The sequence below is a fragment of the Hylobates moloch genome, unplaced genomic scaffold, assembly GCF_009828535.3.
Source record: "Hylobates moloch isolate HMO894 unplaced genomic scaffold, HMol_V3 SCAFFOLD_11, whole genome shotgun sequence".
In the NCBI taxonomy this organism is placed as follows: Eukaryota; Metazoa; Chordata; class Mammalia; order Primates; family Hylobatidae; genus Hylobates; species Hylobates moloch.
The window spans coordinates 96141655-96159767 of record NW_026652286.1 but is presented as its reverse complement, the minus strand read 5'-3'; the positions used below and the strand labels follow the sequence as shown (position 1 = coordinate 96159767).

Genomic DNA, 18113 nt, shown 5'->3' with positions numbered 1-18113 from the left:
TCGGTTCGCTTTCATTCTTCCCTCTACAAATTTAATCCCTCAGTTTCCTTTGTTTATTTGTTCTTATTTTTTGCTAGATTCTGTTACCTTCTGAATTCTCAAGTTTCTCTTAGCTATCTCTTCTTCTTTCTATATTTGCAACCGCTCCCTATCTAGATATTTCTTATATATTGATAAACATATTCAAGTGATTTCCTTTTTTTCTTTTTAGAGATGGGATCTCGCTGTGTCACCCAGGCTGGAGTGCAATGGTGTGATCATAGCTCACTGCAGCCTCAACCTCCTGGGCTCAAGTGATTCTCTCACTTCAGCCTCCCAAGTAGCTGAGACTGCAGGTGCATGCCACCATGCCTGGCTAACTTTTTGCATTTCTATTTTTGTAGATATGGGGCCTCACTTTGTTGCCCAGGCCAGTCTCAAACTCCCAGCCTCAAGTGACCCTCCTGCCTTGGCTTCCCAAAGTGCTAGGATTACAGGTATGAGTCACTGCACCCAGCCTGATTTCCCTCTTTTGAAAACTCTTTTTTTTTTTCTTTCTTCCCCTGTAAGTTGTCATTACATCTCCTTTTGTTTCTTTCAAATATAAAGTGTAGGGAGCTCAAACTCTCAACTGCCTTCAAGTCCTAAACTCTGTACAATGTTTCTATCTTGCTCCTATCCCATCTTCTTACCCTGGGACTCCATTGACACTATTTTTGCCAAGATAATGAATGAAACCCCAAATCTTCACTCCAATGGCCTCTTTCCAATCCTCATCCTGCTCAAATTTTGATTTCATTACCTTACTTTTTTTTTTTCTTTCTTTTTTTTTCTTTTTTTCTTTTTTTTTGAGACAGAGTCTCGCTGTGTCACCCAGGCTGGAATACAGTGATGCGATCACAGCTCACTGCAACGTCCGCCTCCTTGGTTCAAGCGATTCTCATGCCTCAGCTTCCCAAGTAGCTGGGATTACAGGCATGCACCACAACATCCAGCTAATGTTTGTATTTTTTGTAGAGATGGGGTTTCACCATTTGGCCAGGCTGGTCTCGAACTTCTGGCCTCAAGCAATCTCCCCACCTCGACATCCCAAAGTGCTGGGATTACAGCTGTGAACCACTGTTCCAGCCTTAACTTATCTTTCAATCCTGACTTTTCAGTACATTTTATCTTGAGTTATGGCCATTGACCTAGTTCAGATAACATCAAGCTAGAATATTAATGCAGTCTAGGGACCCTCCTCTTTCTTTCTTTTTTTTGTTTTAAGACGTAGTTTCGCACTGTCACCCAGGCAGGAGTGCAATGGTGCGATCTCGGCTCACTGAAACCTCCACCTCCTGGGTTCAAATGATTCTCCTGTCTCAGCCTCCCAAGCAGCTGGAACCACAGGCGTCCACCACCACACCCAGCTAATTTTTGTATTTTTAGTAGAGACAGGGTCTCACCATGTTAGCCAGGCTGGTCTCAAACTCCTGACCTCGTGATCCACCCACCTAGGCCTCCCAAAGTGCTGGGATTACAGGCGTCAGCCACTGCGCCCGGCCCTGGCTCCTCTTCTTTCTCCCCACAGCCTCCACTATCCACCTGCTACCAAATTTTGATGACTATTCTTTAACTCTCAGATCTGGATGATACTTTCCAATCTTTCTTGCCAGAATCCAAACTCCATCAGGTCTCTCCCGGACCACTCAGCAACCCCCTTCATGGCATCTGGACATAACTTTGGACTGTCCTTGTTTCTGTTCATCTTCCACACTTTTATATTCTAAAGTTATATTCTAGAGTTACATTCCTAAAAAACTAATCTGTTCTTCTTACCCTCCTGCTAAAAAAAAAAAAAAAAATGGTGTTGCCTCAGTTAACTACAAGCTGCATAACTGGACCTTCACAAGCAGGCTCCAACTCATCACGCCGGCCTCGTTGCCTCTCTTACAGACGCCTTAGAGTCTGACTAAATGACTCTTTGCGAACACGTCAAGTACCTCACAACTCCATGTTTTTGCACATGCTATCCCATCTGCCTGAAATACAATTTCACCCTTCTCCGTCTGGATCACGCCTACTCACCTTTTAGAACCCAGCTCAAATATAACCTCTTCTGAAAAAGCCTTCTCAGATTCAACTGGGCTGTTCTGCTCACTGCTCTGGACTTGGTGTTCCTATGACACTTTGTTCTTACCTCTTCGTAGTCATTAACAAGGTGTCTGACTCTTCTGCTTTATGTTTATCTTCCTTACTAGACCGTGAGCTATATGAAGAAAGAATTATGTCTTATTCAACTCTGAATCCCCAAGACCCACCTTGTTTCTAGTTTTGTTTTTGTTTTTGAGACAGCGTCTTGCTCTGTTGCCCAGGCTGGAGCACAGTGGCACAATCATGGGTCACTGCAACCTCAAACTCTTGGGCTCACGTGATCGTCCCACCTCAGCCTCCCAAGTAGCTACGACTACAGATGCATGCCATCATGCCTGGCTAAGTTCTTTATTTTTGTAGAGAAAGGGTCTCACTATGTTGCTCAGGGTGGTCTTGAAATCCTGGTCTCAAGCGATCCTTCCACCTTAGCCTCCCAAAGTGCTGGGATTACAGGTATGAGCCACCACACCTGGTCCATTGTTTCTTGTTTAACAAATGTTTGTTGTAATAATATAAAATGATAATGTGGAAATAATGACAGAAATAAACAAGAACAGAATAATATTGGAGTAAGAACACATTACACCCTGTCTACAATTAGTAGAGACAAGATACCCCAGTAGAAAAGAATAGAAGACAAGAGCACTTCACCAGTGCTCTGAAAAACCTAGATTTCAATCCATCAACGCACTTCTTTCCATTGCCCACAGAGGAATAAAATCCATAAAAAGTACAAATGTCTGTGTTCTTCTTTCTCCTATTTCATGCTTGTTTGTACCACCTTTCATCTTCTCTCAAGATCAACTGCCAAAACTTGATCACAGTCCCATCATTTCAGTGCAGTTATACAAGGTAGCCCAAAGGTTTGATACCTAAATTAACTCTGGCTCTTGCTAAGAGATATCAGGCTTCAGACAGAAAAGTCAAAACCCAGTACTAGCATTACACACCCAGGCCCATGGGGCATGCAGGTGTCCTGAGAATTATACTTTGGGAAAAAGAAAAGGAATAGATAAAATTATGTTTTAAACCTAATTTTATATGTCCTCTAGCCTCATCACAGTTGGGCCAACACTCTAAAAAAATAGCCCTACTGTTCCTGCTAACTTGTTCCTGCTTTTTGACAAGCCAAAATATATCATTCAGCTTGGGTTGATTTAACTGCTAAATAAAGCCATCAGCACAGCCTTTTTACCTGGGTATGCACTTTCTCAAATAGCAGGAAGCTCGTGCATGCAAAAGACAAGCCAGGACCAGAAATTAGTATTTTCTATTGATTGCTGTCAACTGAGTTCAAATAGAGGGAATGGCCCCAGCCAAGATGAAGAAAGACTTCAAAAAGCCAATTTATAGAGGCTTAAATCCTAAGAGACTTGCCTCCACTTTCTTTTGGAAGTGGTGGTCTCCCTCAAATTCTCCTATAATTTATTTGCCTTATAGAAATTTATTTAAACACTGGTTCAGCTGGTGCAGGCTATGGGGCAGGAGTCACCTTTAAAGATAATCTACAAAAAAAAGGAGGGAGATCATAGTTACAGGGAGCAGGTATAATGCCAACTTTTATTCAGCATTTTCTCTGACTTAGATGTCAAGAAAACTTGGCAGTGAGTAACATGTCAAAACCTAAAAGAAAGTCAATAGGTCTCAAGAAAATTGATATAGGCTACTTCTCTGTTCTGAATTCCTTTAATTCAATTTGCACGGGTATCCATATTTTAGGGAATCCCCTTACATATCAACTGCAACGAGATGCTTGTAGACCCCTACCTGCAGAGGTGGAGAACTAATGACAGATGATAGGAAAAGTTATGAGAAAAAGATGGCATTGAAAATGTAGGGTAGGCCAGGCACGGTGACCCACGCCTGTAATCCCAACATTTTGGGAGGCTAAGGCGGGTGAATCACCTGAGGTCAGGAGTTCGAGACCAGCCTGGCCAACATGGAGAAACCCCGTCTCTACTAAAAATACAAAAATTAGCTGGGCATGGTGGCACATGCCTGTAATCTCAGCTACTGGGGAGACTGAGGCAGGAGAATCTCTTGAACCCAGGAGGCAGAAATTGCAGTGAGCCGAGATTGCGCCACTGCACTCCAGCCTGGGCAACGGTGTGAGATGCTGTTAAAAAACAAAAAAGGCAAAGAAAAAAAGAAAATGTAGGGTAGAATCTACAAGGAAAGCATGGTGTGGAAAATCATAGTTTAAAAACAGAACACTGGTTTGCCACTTACAGTCAATGTGATTTGGGGCATCCTGTCTCTAGGCCTCAATTTCTGCAACTATAATGTGGGTAATAATAATTCCTTATGCAAAATATTTTTATGACAATTAAATAAAACAACAGAATAGTGCTGTAAGCAATAAGTCATGATACAAATGACATTTTAGTGGCAATAAAATAAGAATAATGAAGAGTTCAAAGGTGCTTTTTTTTACTGGCCATTCTCAGGAGAGGGTTAACCATGCCATCCTCACTAGGAAAAATGAAAGACTTTGTATAAATTCTCTACTTCCAAACAAGTTGAGAAACTCATTTTGCAAATTTGTTTTTTGAAAAACTGGAGCCTGAAGAGGTTCAGGGCCCAAGTACAGGAGCCTGGGGAAAACACATGCCAAAGCAGCAAAGGGGACAGTCACGTTCAGCTTGTAGGACTCTCACTGAGAAACCGTTCAACTCTGGAGCAAGGCTGAGCAGAGAGACCTGAAAGATGGAGCCTTATATCTGGGAAGCCACACTCTGAAAATGACAGTAGTAAAGGAAGTTCTGACCTGAGTTTCTCTTCTTCCTCTTCTTCCTCAACGTGCATAAAAACATTCCTTCACTTCAAAGCTATGCCAGATGAACTGTCTGAATCCGATAGGCAAGAACAAAGAATGGTGAGAGAAAATGCACACGGATGCCTAATTAGAGGAGGAAAAGGAAAGAGGCTTCTGTCTTCCCCTTAATGGACTGTCAATCCTGCCTTTCCTCGGGTCTTTGAACACACACTCAGATGGCTCATGCCGATGCTCTCAATCGCTCCCTGCGTCAGAGACGAAGATACCTTTTTATAGTCACTGCAGGGAATAGTCTCTGGCTAGTAAGCCTGTTTCATTTCGGAGGGAAAGATCAGCCACTACAAGGCTAGCTGGCAGGAAGAAGCACTCCTTTCCGAGTCCAACTGTTCCACCCATCGCTCCCTTTGAAGTCAGACTGACTCAACGTCACTCTTTATTGCTATCTAGTCTAGGTACTGAACTTGTAAAAACAGCATTTTAAAGGTTAATAGCTGGAGAATTGTATAACCTTTCAATATATAAGGGAAAAGGGCCCATAGATACCCTGTTAAACGCAATCACGTGCGTGGCAGTGAGAAGCCTTCTGAACAGTCGCACATTTTTACATCTACCCAACCAACCATGTCTGATTAATTGGCCCCCTTAACAAGCATTGTTGGTTTTTGTTTTTGTTTTCCTTCAAAAGAATGGTTATGTGTAAAGGGGCATGCATTTAATTGCTACTAAATCTTCTGGGACTTAAGGAAGTAAGTCCGTGTCTAAGCCAGTAAAATATCATCTGCTTTGTATTCTCACCAAGTACTAGATGTGCATCATTATGCCAGCTGCCTAAGCACTGTCCCATCAGCAAAGTACACACCAGCTTCCCTAACCAGGCCAACAAATAGAGTGAGCACCCAAATTCTAAGCAAGGCTTCCACTCGGGGCAAGTTCAGCCAAAGTGAGCCATTTTTATCCGCCAATGAGATCTCCAAGGAGAACTGAACCATGAGCGCTCACGAAGTCTGGAATCAAAACCAGTGCCAAAAAAAAAAAAAAAAAAGTATGAGAGAGAGTATGAGAGGGGAAATGCTAAGCTCCACCAGAATTCCGTTAGCTGGGGTTCTTCCTGCTAACAAGCCCAAAAGTCAGAGAACAAGGTTCCTTTCTGACTTCTGCCCACCCTCATCAAAGCAGTTCTTTACAGGCAGTTATCAAAGCCCAGGCTTCATGTCTGCCACTCTCTTGAGGATACCTTCTTATCTGATTAAATAGAATATTATGCTAAATATTCAGCCACCCCAGCGCTGGCTGTGTGGGTGTGCTGGATAAAATCTTCATGAAAACGCCATCACGGGGTCATTTGTTTAATTTCCATTCTGCAAAATATAAAAATAGAATGAGCTGCCGTGAGGGGTTGAGGCTTGACAGCTTCAATGAGAAGCCTCCAAAGCACAAAAACCATGCTGTTCTGCTGGCTCGCTTGCATTCTCCCTCTGCCAGAGGAAAACGGGGAAGAGAAAAAACCTGAAAGCAAGGTGCTGCTTTCACTTATCTTCTGCTCTTTTCCCCTCTTTGGCCTTTTCTTGCGTTTGCTCGCTGCATCTTCCTCTTGTTCCATCTGTTTCCTCTCCCTCCTCCTCCTTGGCTTGCTTCCTCCCTCCGCCGCCCCACCCTCCCCTCCCTCATCATTTCTATGTGTCATTTCTCTTTCTCTCCTTCCCAGGGACTGGTTCTCCTCCCATGCATCCGGCACCCTCACCAGGGCTGCCCTTGCCTTCCGGGGCAGCCTGTATCTCCAGGTTCGCTGGATCTCACAAACTTTTCTAGGAATTGCTTTCTTCCATCCCTGCCTCTTGGGAGGGGGTGGACCCCTTCCCCAAGTCCCAGACATGGAACATATCTAGAAAGATGGGATTTCAGAGATCAGTTAGATTGGATAGCAGATGAGCTGCAAAGATGGTCTTTTTATACTTCCTCATCTAGATTAATATGTTTACTATCCATTGAGCTCAGCAACTCATGGGGTGGGGGAGTAGGCAGGTAGTACATCACTGGTCTTCTGTTTTTGTATAAATCAATTTTTATTTTTATGAAGCTTTTTAAAAAAAATAAATGCAAGTTGCACTCTCCAATTCCGACCCCTGAAGCCCATGGCCACCCCCAAATTAACCCTGTTGCAAGCTTAGCTCAGAAAGGAAAAACTTCTCTTTTACCAGAAGATCCAGAGTTGCACCAAGAGCCTATGAGGGTGCTGAGAGGAGGAAGATACTTCCTGCTTTATGCCCCTTAGGATCTCAAAAAGGTCTCACCATTTGACCTGGTTTCAAACCAAAGGATTCAGATTGTTTTAAGCCAGTTAGAATGGCTGATGAAACCAACACAGTTTAGTTCATTCAATATGCCTAGAATATGCCTAGAATGGGTTCTTCACCTGTGATGCTCATGAACAACTGGAGATATTCCTCTCCCCTACTGTGGATCACCAGCAACTTTCTGAAGACAGCATTGCTGTTGGTTTAAGGAAAGCCTTAGAGGAAAGATGGTTAACAGACCATTATGTCACAGATTCATCAATGTCAACCCATTCTAGAAAAGTACTTAAATATCTTATAGATCTGTATATGAGTCTGCTGCCAAGTGGTCCACCTTCTAATAAATTCTATTCTCGTATCTACCAAATGAGGCTTTAATAAATTAAGGTGACCATCATAAGACCATGTGCCTACTTACGATCCCATTTCCTAAGATAGCTTCTCTCTCTCTTTCTCTTTCTCTGCAGTAACACTGTTTCCACTCCTCCTGTCTGTTATTGGCAATGTCCATTCATTATGCAGATGTGCAATGCAGACCCACCAGGCATGAAGCAGAGCAGATACTGGAGTATACCTTAGAAGTCAGAGTCTGTATGCACCAAAATAAAGGGTATATGGAACTCTTACAGCCAAAAGATATGTGCAGTGTTTCTGGTTTGTACGTATCGGGGCACTGGATCAAATCAAGGAATGAAGGCTTTTATTACCATTTGAAGAATGACCATGCCTAGACGGGAAAAGAAATGTATTCCCTGATGCACCAGTCCACAGGTGCAAAAGGGGGAAAGGAGAAGAAGTAAAAATCTTGATCAAGCTGAAAGATCCCTGAAAAGCAAGAGTATGAAGTGCAGCAGACACCCCAGGGGAAAGTGACCTCTTCTGCAGGGCAAGCAGAATGGGTGATAATTCCTAGCAGTGTTGTAAACAGCAGCCCAAAGCCACAAACACTGAAAACTGCATGCCGCCTGTGCAAAAGCAGCCGACTGTGGGAGCAGCACAGTGGAAACACTTCTGGAGTCCAGCTGCAGACATAGGGCTGGTGATTTCAGTGACAAGCATACATATTACAGATGGGTGTATTGAGAGGGGCCACCAGTGAGCTAATCTGCTAGGACATCAAATGACTACTATGGTGGAAAAGCAAAGGCTGGAAGGAGATGGCAGGGACAAGTGCCATCCCCTTAGAAGGATGTGATTTCAGCCAGGCACAGTGGCTCACGCCTGTCATCCCAGCACTTTGGGAGGCCGAGGTGGGCGGATCACGAGGTCAGGAGTTCGAGACCAGCCTGGCCAACATGGTGAAACCCCATCTCTAGTAAAAATACAAAAAATTAGCCGAGCTTGGTGGCGGGTGCCTGTAATCCCAGCTACTCGGGAGGCTGGGGCAGGAGAATCATTTGAAACAGGAAGGCGGAGGTTGCAGTGAGCCGAGATTGTGCCACTGCACTCCAGCCTGCGCAACAGGAGCAAAACTCCGTGAAAGGAAGGAAGGAAGGAAGGAAGGAAGGAAGGAAGGAAGGAAGGAAAGGTTATTTCATTCCAGGCCTATGATCATTGAACACAGCTGATCAGGCAACCAAATAGGGCACTCACTTTTTGTGACAATGTCAAATTGGCACCCCAGCTTGGCTAGGTATTGATCAGTTGCTCACAATGGTTTCTTTCCAACACTATCACCAAAGCACAGCCCCAAATCTCCAAAACCAAACAGCTTTTGAGCATGGACGGAAAAAACTAGAACTACCACATGCCCTTTTGAGACCCTGGCTCTCTTGAACACCAGTGACGTCCAGCAGAACTCTTCATCCAAACTGCAAGGTGAGGATGAGATCTCCGAAGCAAGTTACAAATAAATGCACCAAAGGAAAGGGCCTTCAGGCAAACACTGGAGACCTCGCTTACACTATCAAAGGCAACTAAAGCTCTAAGATGCAGTGAAGGTGACATAAATAGGGACATTCACTAGGAGCAAGAGACATGATCGTCAAGTAAGGAACAAAGGCAGGAGGCATAGTTGAATAGAGGGAATAAGAGTTCCATGTCTACACTTTCCTGTCTAACCTCCTAAATATTATTAAATGAAAGAAGAGAGAGAGATCGGTGTGTGTTACACTAGGAAGCAGGAGTGCCTCTCTTTGACTATGTCTGTTCCACAGTGAGTTTCTGTATCGATTAGGAGTACAGTGGGACCTTGGGGTAGTGTGTAGAAATGTAGCATTTTCAACCTATTTCTACTATTCAGTTTCCTGAACTCAAAGAGAGAGCCCCAGCTGAGATCCGCCCCTCCCAAAAAGTTCCCAGGAGAAGGGCTCCTCATCCATAAAACGCTAAAAACACTATTTGTATCTCCAAAAGGTGATGTGCCCATGTAGGCGTGGGCAGAGGAGAAAGCTCAGCCCCCTGCACAAATTTCTTTGTCCTCGCTCAGAGTCGTGGGAGTTTTACATCTGCTGCTGTCATGAAACATTTTATTATTTTTTACAAGCCTTTTTAAAAATTATTATTTCCTAGGAGGAAAAAAAATCTAGAGATTTGCCAAGCATTCGCGATATGTACAATCCTCCCGCCCTACCCCTCTTCAATACTGGGCCTTGGGTGGAGTTGTCCTTCACAATTGCTCCAGACCCACCAGAAACTAAAGCCTGGGGGCACGCGAGCAACTGTTTGTTCATGTTACCTTGGCGCCTGCATATCCTGCTGAGGAACTTTTTAAGGAATGAAGTTTATCCAGGCATGAGGTTGGCTGATGGGTGCAAACAAGTTGTTTGGGCTCTAAAAGCTTCATTCTAATGACCACACCTTCTCATTCCTTCATCTACTCCACAAGTGTAACTCTGTTTCCCCTGGGATGGAACCTCTCACTTCCACCCTCAGAGGAAATGAGAAGTGGAGCCTTTCCCTTTTCTCCCTCGGTACCCCCATGATGTACACTTTGTCTTTTTGTCAAATCTTGGACTTCTACCATGCAAGCAGAATAGGCATAAGACTGATGGGGCAGCTAGGTAGGGAGATGGCAGCACTGCCCAGAACAAGGGAAGCCAGTGCTTCCAGTTCAAACTTTCGCCAGCAGGATAGGAGGAGAGGCAGTCTCCATGCTCAACCAACCGTGTCCTCACTACCTGTTCTGTGCACATCTCCAGTACTGAATGGAGAAGGAAGCCAGCTCCGCCACCTCCAGAAATTCATGGAGGAGATAATCTGTCTATCTCAGTGGTTTCCTGGGGACACCAACTCTCAGGTGCGGGACACCTCAGCCAAACTATAATCCATGTTAATAGCTTTACCTGGCCCTCAGGTAACTTTGATGTTCCACTAAGAAAATTCCGCTGTAACAGCACCCCCACCCCCCACTCCAGTGTTTCCACAGCTTGCAGTTTCACCCGGATCCCTCACCATCACTCGGCATCCCTGTGTGTTCCTCCTAGGGCTCAGGAAGGTCGGGAAGTTCTTACCTGGATCTGCTGGGAGAGGCACTCATGTGGACACCCGGTCCGGCCGCGCGGCGGTCAGCGGCGTCCACGGCACACTAGCTGCTGGCTACTGCTCACCGCGTCTGCCCGCGAGCCTGGCTTTGCAAAGAGGAGAGCCAGTCCCATCTGGAGGACGGGAGGAGGAGCGCGGAGCCTGAGGACACCCAAACCCGAGCGGCGGGGTCGTGCTGGAGCCCAGCTCCACGCACTCGCGCTGCGCCTGGGGGCGCTGCACCCTCGGAGCCGGGACAGCCGGCTGCGCCCAGGCGGGGCGGGAGCCGCTGGGGCGGGAGGAAGCGGAACTCCCCCGCTCTCCGTGGGCTCGGAGCTCCCACTGTCTCTGAGGCTAGGTGTCACCGCACCGCGTTCCCTCTTTCTCTCTGTACACTAATATCGGCCCCTCCCTGTGCATCTACGTTTCTTCAGTGTCGGCCCTGACTCTGCCTCTGTGGTTTCCGCTCCTGTCTCCCGCTCGCCGGTCTCGGTCCCTCTCTCTCCCCTTTCATTCCCCCTCTCTCCTCTCTCCGTCTCTCTCCTCCCCTCACCCTCCCTCTCTGGGTGAAGCCTGCTGCCTGGATTCTCCCGGTATTGCCTCGCTCCAACATTTAGCACTGCAGTGTAACTCGGGGACATACAACCAGACAGTTTCTTTAAAATCAACCTTTAAAATCAGACCATCAAGTTTAGTGCGGAAACCAACGCCAGAAGCGCCGCTGCCTTGCAGCTAGGAGGAGACATTAGCCCATGTGGAAACCAGATTACCGTGTTCCACGGGAAGGTATGGAAAGGGTGTTAAGAAGGCAAATGGCAGAGATTAGCAGGAGTGCACAGGTGACCCGGAGGATCTTCACGATGGGGAAGCATCTGGACTGGATAGTGTTGAAAGCATGGCACTGCAAAACAGGAGGACACCAAGGATTCATCAGGTTCAAAGCGCTCATTTTGCAGATGAGAAAACTGAAGCTCGGAGAGGTCCATTGGCTGCCCAGGATCACACAGCTAGCTAGGGAAGCAGGGACTTGAGTTACCCCAGTGCCAGGGGGCATCCAAGTTCCCAAACCTGGAAAAGAACACGTTTACCTGGGACTGGGTGTTGGGTGGCCCGGAAGGTAGGGTTGTCAGTCTAATTTATGTCAAGGGCATTCATGTCTCTGGGAGGTTTCCTGAGCCCATGAGGAAAACGCGATCAGCTGATTTACAAGTTCACACCCCAGTCTCAGCAGAACCACTTCTAAGCCCTCTCTTCTAGGAAGACTATGAAGAATGAAAACCACCAGAGGAGCCACAGCGCTGATTTTGTTGGCAACCATTCTAAGAACTTGAAAGAGTGAAATAACAAGTCCTTCTTCATTGCTTTCTCCCAGAGACCCAGCTAACAAGATCTGCTTTATAAAACCCCCATTTTCCACTTATTATTTTCCATCCTCCTCTCCATCTTTCATGTCATTCTAACCACTCTCTGACACAGATATTTTTATATTACCCACAAAAGAGACACATTTTCCCCCATTGGCTTCTTACACCTACACTAAAATACTACCTGGTGGTGTCAACTTATAAATCAAAAGATATTTCTCACTGGAAGACCGCCGAGGGGGTCGTAGCATTAATTTTCCTTTCCCAGAAGATGTTATTATCTCTGGCAGAGCCTTCTCCCTCCCAAATGCCTTTCCCTCGGGCATTCACTGGACTCCTCTGGAACTGCTTCTCAGGGCACCCTCTCTCCAGCTCCTTCCCGTTCGGTGTTTTCCAATGCGTTGCATGCACTCATACACTCTCTTTTGGGAAGTCGTGATAACCTATTCCACAATTACGTGCACTCAGGTAACAGAGAATAATGAAAGCTCCCTTGCAGTTATACTATTAATCAAGAAGAGTTCTTTAGTCAAATTGTGGCCTTTGAGAAGCAGATTGCGGAGTAAGAATTTGAACTCCAGGGCCCAAAATGAGAACGTTGGCCTGTATCATCTCCAGGCCTCCTAGCTCCCTGAATCTATGACGATGACTGGATCTATAAGACATGATGAAAAATTAAAACACATGGAAAACACGACCGGGCATGGTGACTCACACCTGTAATCCCAGCACTTAGGGAGGCCAAGGCGGGCAGCGCACTTGAGGCCAGGAGTTCAAGACCTGCCTGGCCAACACGGTGAAACCCTGTCTCAACTTAAAATACAAAAACTAGCCGGGCTTAATGGCTTGCACCTGTGGCCCAGCTACTCTGGGGGTTGAGGTACGAGAATCACTTGAACCTGGGAGGCGAAGATTGCAGTGAGCTGAGATTGCGCCACTGCATTCCAGCCTGGGCAACAGATTGAGACTCTGTCTCAAAAAAATAAAAACAAACCACAGGGAGAACACATTCCTAGATTCTGGGACTTTAAAATTAAAACACCGGTGGTCTATTAGTTCCAACCTCTTGATCTCCAATTACCACAAGTGTGATTCTGAGGAAGTTTTAAACTTTTTAAAGCTTCATAGGGTTGCAAAGATTAACATAACATCCATAAATTTTCTGGTACATAGTAAGTGGTGAATAAAAATGTTAAATTACTTTCCTTCTTTCTTTCTTTCTTTTTTTTTTTTTGAGACTGAATCTTGCTCTGTTGCCCAGGCTGGAGTGCAGTGGCGCAATCTCGGCTCACGGCAGCCTCTGCCCCACGGGTTTCAGTGATTCTCCTGCCTCAACCTCCTGGGTAGCTGGGATTACAGGCGCACACCACCACGCCTGGCTAATTTTTGTATTTTTAGTCGAGACGGGGTTTCTCTATGTTGACCAGAATGATCTTGAACTCCTGACCTCAGGTGATCCGCCCACCTTGGCCTCCCAAAGTGCTGAGATTACAGGTGTGAGCTACCACACCTGGACTTTCCTTCTCTTTCTAAACTGCTCAAAATTGATCTCTACCTGGAAGCATTCCAACTACATCTCAATCACTCATGGTCTCATTAATCCTTTACTTAAGATCCTTTTAAACCAGTTTGTTTCATTTAAATGTACTTTTATCTTTTCCACATTGCCTCTTTTATTTAGCAAAAATTTATTAAACATTTATTATGTGCTGCCAGTTACTATACGCTGCCCTAACCTACATGTATTTCTTTTATCTAATTTAATATTCTAGCTGAGCATGGTGGCTCACACCTGTAATCTCAGCACTTTGGGAGGCCGAAGCAAGAGGATTGCTTGAGTCCAAGAGTTCTATGTTCACAACGCCATCTCTACAAAAAATATAAAAATTAGCCAGGTGAGGTGGTGTACACCTGTGCTCCCAGCTGCTAAAGAGGCTGAGGTAAGAGGATTGCTTGAGCCTGGAAGGCTGATGCTGCAGTGAGCCATGATCATGCCACTGCACCCCAGCCTCGGATGACAGAGGGGGACCCTGTCTCAAAAAATAAAATTAAATTAAATTAAATTAAATTCCCAGAATTAGGAATGTGTTTTCTATGTTTTAATCTTTCATCATATCCTGTGGATGTAGCCATAGTCACAGATATATTGAGCTAGAAGGAGGCCTGGAGATTACACAGATCAAGTTTCTCATGTTACAGCCCAAAGAGGAAAACTGATGTACACACATCAATAAAGCTGAAATGGAGCTAGTCTTTGGCCTCCTAATCCAGTGTCCTTTGCACTATGCAAACATTTCTTGACATCTGTTCCATGGAACACTATTTCCTTGCAATATGAATGGATGACATTCCAACAAAGGGTTCTATGGCCAAGTATGTTTGGGAAATAATGAGTTAAGCAAAGTAAATAAGCCATTTTTCATTTTGTTATTATTTTTTTTTTATTGCAAGAGTTTTCAGAGCCTTTACTATGTTTATGGGCATCGTGAATTTCCGAGAGGGATATACAGTGTCTCAGTTATTAAACATTGAATCAGGAAATCCTTCCTCATGGAACATCTTGAGGAACTAATGATCTAAGACACAATTTTAGGGAACACTATTCTGCACCCTGAAAACACCAGCAACCCATGTGACTGCCCAGTCTTTGTGACCTCCACAGAGAAGACTAGTTAGTGTTAACTCGCCCTAGGCATTTGGTGAGTGCTGTTTCTAGGTCTAGAAACTTACCAGGTTAATGTGTCCTTAGATCAAAGGGGAACATGTCACCTTGGGCATGCTCTTCTCTGAGTTCCTTGCTTGGCATGAAGAAAGGGAAAGCAGTTGCTTCAGTCAATCTCCCCTGTTTGATAGATTTGGCCAAGCTGCAGAGATACAGTTCTTCTGTCCCTGCTTTTCCCTTCTGTCCCCCTAGGGCAAATTTTCAGACCACTTGGGCTGTATAGCAAGGTGGTTAAGAGCATGGGTTTTTAAGCTAGACCTTCCTAGGTATTAATCTCATCTGTATTTCTCACTAATTTTGGGATACTAGACAAGTTGCTTAACCTCTTAATCCTCAGTTGTCTCATTTATAAAATCAGCATAATAACACTAGACAACAATATTATCGTATATAAACCCCTGGCACAGAGTTAACACCCAAGACTCTAGCAGTATTCCTAAGTGTGATAGCAGTGGTAGTAGCAGAGTAGTCATAGAGCATAATTGTCATTGTATAGCTTGGTGATACAGAGAGTTGTGCTGAACCCAAGAGCTCACAGAACCCAGAATGTAAAGTCAATCTTTCTCTTTCTTTTCTTCCTATGCAGTACTAAGCCTATTATAGTCATCCCAACAACTGCTGTGTTCCTCCAGAGCTAGGAGGAAATGAGTACTAGATACTTAGAGCAAGCTCCAAAATATCTCAGTAGTAGATACTTTTGAGCAAGCCCAGAAATGAACAAAAAAGGATATTAATTGTTCATATAATTAAAAGCTTCCTTTAATTGAGTAGCTACTAAACACCAAGCACTGGGCTAGGGGATTTACATTCATTATCTATCTATATCTATATCTATATCTATATCTATATCTATATCTATATGTAGCTATACTCCTTACAGCCACTTCAAGAGGGAGGTAACCATATCTTTACTTTGAAAATTTAGAAAAAAAAAAAAACCCGAAAGTTTAGAAAATTTATGAAGTGAGACACGAAATTAACCCAATGACAAAATGTAAAACTACCAGCTTCCCCGTAGTCATTTCAGCCTTAGGGGAATGTAGGCATATTGTGTACTAGAACACACATTATGGGACATGGTGGGGGCTGGGAATGTTTCTCTTTTTCTGGAGCAATTGTGGAACAGATGTTAATTAATGCCCAATTAAGTTAGAAATGGAACCAAGCAAATTAGTTTCTCACTCGTCTCCCCCAAGGTCCCGCTCACTGGATTCTGTGTCTGTCAGCCTAGAACATGTGAAGCTTCCAGCGCTCCCATTAGCCCACTAAAAGAAAACAGGGCATTAGGTGATCAGAGAAGACATTTTGTATCAACAGAGAAATAAAGACATAATTTTCTTCCTACTGCTAGTAGGAACACGAGCATGTGGAATGAGGACAGTGAATGAATGCTTCCTCTTTCCCTCTCATTCTCACCCAAAATATCCTTTTGGACCCCTCCACATGACCCTCCCCTTCCTCCCCAGCAAGAAAGCCACATCTAAGGTGAAAATGTGACTCCTTCCCCACTAAGTCACTGTAATTAGCTGCAGCTCATTCTTCCCAGTCACTTCCCGGTGGGGTTAAGTCAAATCATCAGGTGCCCTTTGGTAGCAGCCTTAGGATTAGAAAAGGGCCAATTTTACCCACTCCAGGAGGTCAAAACCCCAACTCCTGACACAGAACACAACACTCTACTTTTGTTAAGGCGATTTGAAGAGAAATCAAACTAGTAAGAGAGAAAAGACAAGACAGAAGAGCAAAAGCTTTGTTATTTCTCCCGACAAAATATAACAAGAAACTTCTGTAATAATAATGGCACCTGCGCAGCTGAGATTGCAGGGGACAAAACCACCCAAATGTCCACATTCTCTCATCAGGGGATTCCACTGAGTTTCTCTTTCTCAGAAAGATCTGCTATGTGGGTGTGTGGATGTGTATGGATTAAGGGGCCTAGGGTGGGCAGGGGGTGGATAAAAAGCCAACATTTTAAAATAACTACTACATTTCAGATATTGTAATCAGTGCTATCAACATAAGATTTTCTGTAACCCTCACAATCACCCTGTGAAGTTAGTTTAATTATCTCTACTTTATAGAAAAGACGCTGATTCTTAACAAAGGTTAAGTAACTTGCCACACAATAAGTATATAATGTGAGAATCGAAATCCTTTATGACATATAAGAATCTCTATCTTACATTTGAATATAACATTTCAAACACATTCTTGTTGGCTAACAAACAGTCTTTTGAGATAGATCCAACTTTTCCCGATTTGTACAAAAGGAAGCTGAGGCTCAGAGAGGTGAAGGAAATTCATCGAGGTTAACACAGGTAGAAAAGAAGATTCCATCTCACACCAGTTAGAATGGCCATCATTAAAAAGTCAGGAAACAACAGGTGCTGGAGAGGATGTGGAGAAATAGGAACACTTTTACACTGTTGGTGGGACTGTAAACTAGTTCAACCATTGTGGAAGTCAGTGTGGCGATTCCTCAGGGATCTAGAACTAGAAATACCATTTGACCCAGCCATCCCATTACTGGGTATATACCCAAAGGACTATAAATCATGCTGCTATAAAGACACATGCACACGTATGTTTATTGCGGCACTATTCACAATAGCAAAGACTTGGAACCAACCCAAATGTCCAACAACGATAGACTGGGTTAAGAAAATGTGGCACATATACACCATGGAATACTATGCAGCCATAAAAAATGATGAGTTCATGTCCTTTGTAGGGACATGGATGAAACTGGAAACCACGATTCTCAGTAAACTATCGCAAGGACAAAAAACCAAACACCGCATGTTCTCACTCATAGGTGGGAATTGAACAATGAGAACACATGGACACAAGAAGGGGAACATCACACTCTGGGGACTGTTGTGGGGTGGAGGGAGGGGGGAGGGACAGCATTAGGATATATACCTAATGCTAAATGATGAGTTAATGGGTGCAGCACACCAACATGGCACATGGATACATATGTAACAAACCTGCACATTGTGCACATGTACCCTAAAACCTAAAGTATAATAATAATAAAAAAAAAAAAGAAAAGAAAACGGCAGTCCTGGCCTTGATTTCTGCCCCTCCACTGCTCTAGCAAAAGAGGTATTTTCCAGATTTTGGAATCCTGATGGCTTCATGAATCTGAAAACATATCATTCCTTAAAGAATGCCCCTCATAAATTTCCATGACCAAGCCAGTCACCAGAAAGGGACAAAATTAAAAAAAAAAAAAAGGAAGAAAGAAAGAAAAGGCCACAGCAAGGCCAGAGAGATCCTTGAGATTTCCAGCCATTGAACAGAGTTTCCGGGAGCTAGAATCTTTCTCTCTGCCTCTCACAGACCTTCAGGCTAAATGTTCAGTTTTTCCTGTGCCAAAAAGA

General features: G+C 44.3%; 1 protein-coding gene across 5 annotated transcripts in view; it reads right to left on the bottom strand.

Annotated features, from left to right (window-relative positions):
• Nucleotides 1-11116, bottom strand: part of GRAMD1B (GRAM domain containing 1B) — a 274598-nt gene extending 263482 nt beyond the window's left edge. For 2 of the 5 annotated variants that reach the window (XM_032167755.2, XM_032167758.2), the window contains exon 1: nucleotides 10635-11113. Coding sequence is in view for 2 of the 5 variants with exons in the window: in XM_032167758.2 (XP_032023649.1) it covers nucleotides 10635-10660 (26 nt within the window). In the remaining 3 variants the exon portion in view is untranslated. Of the gene's footprint in view, nucleotides 1-10634 lie in introns of all 5 variants that reach the window. The other 3 variants (XM_032167751.2, XM_058446825.1, XM_032167760.2) reach the window with 3 other exon arrangements.
• Between the last annotated feature and the right edge of the window lie 6997 nt (nucleotides 11117-18113).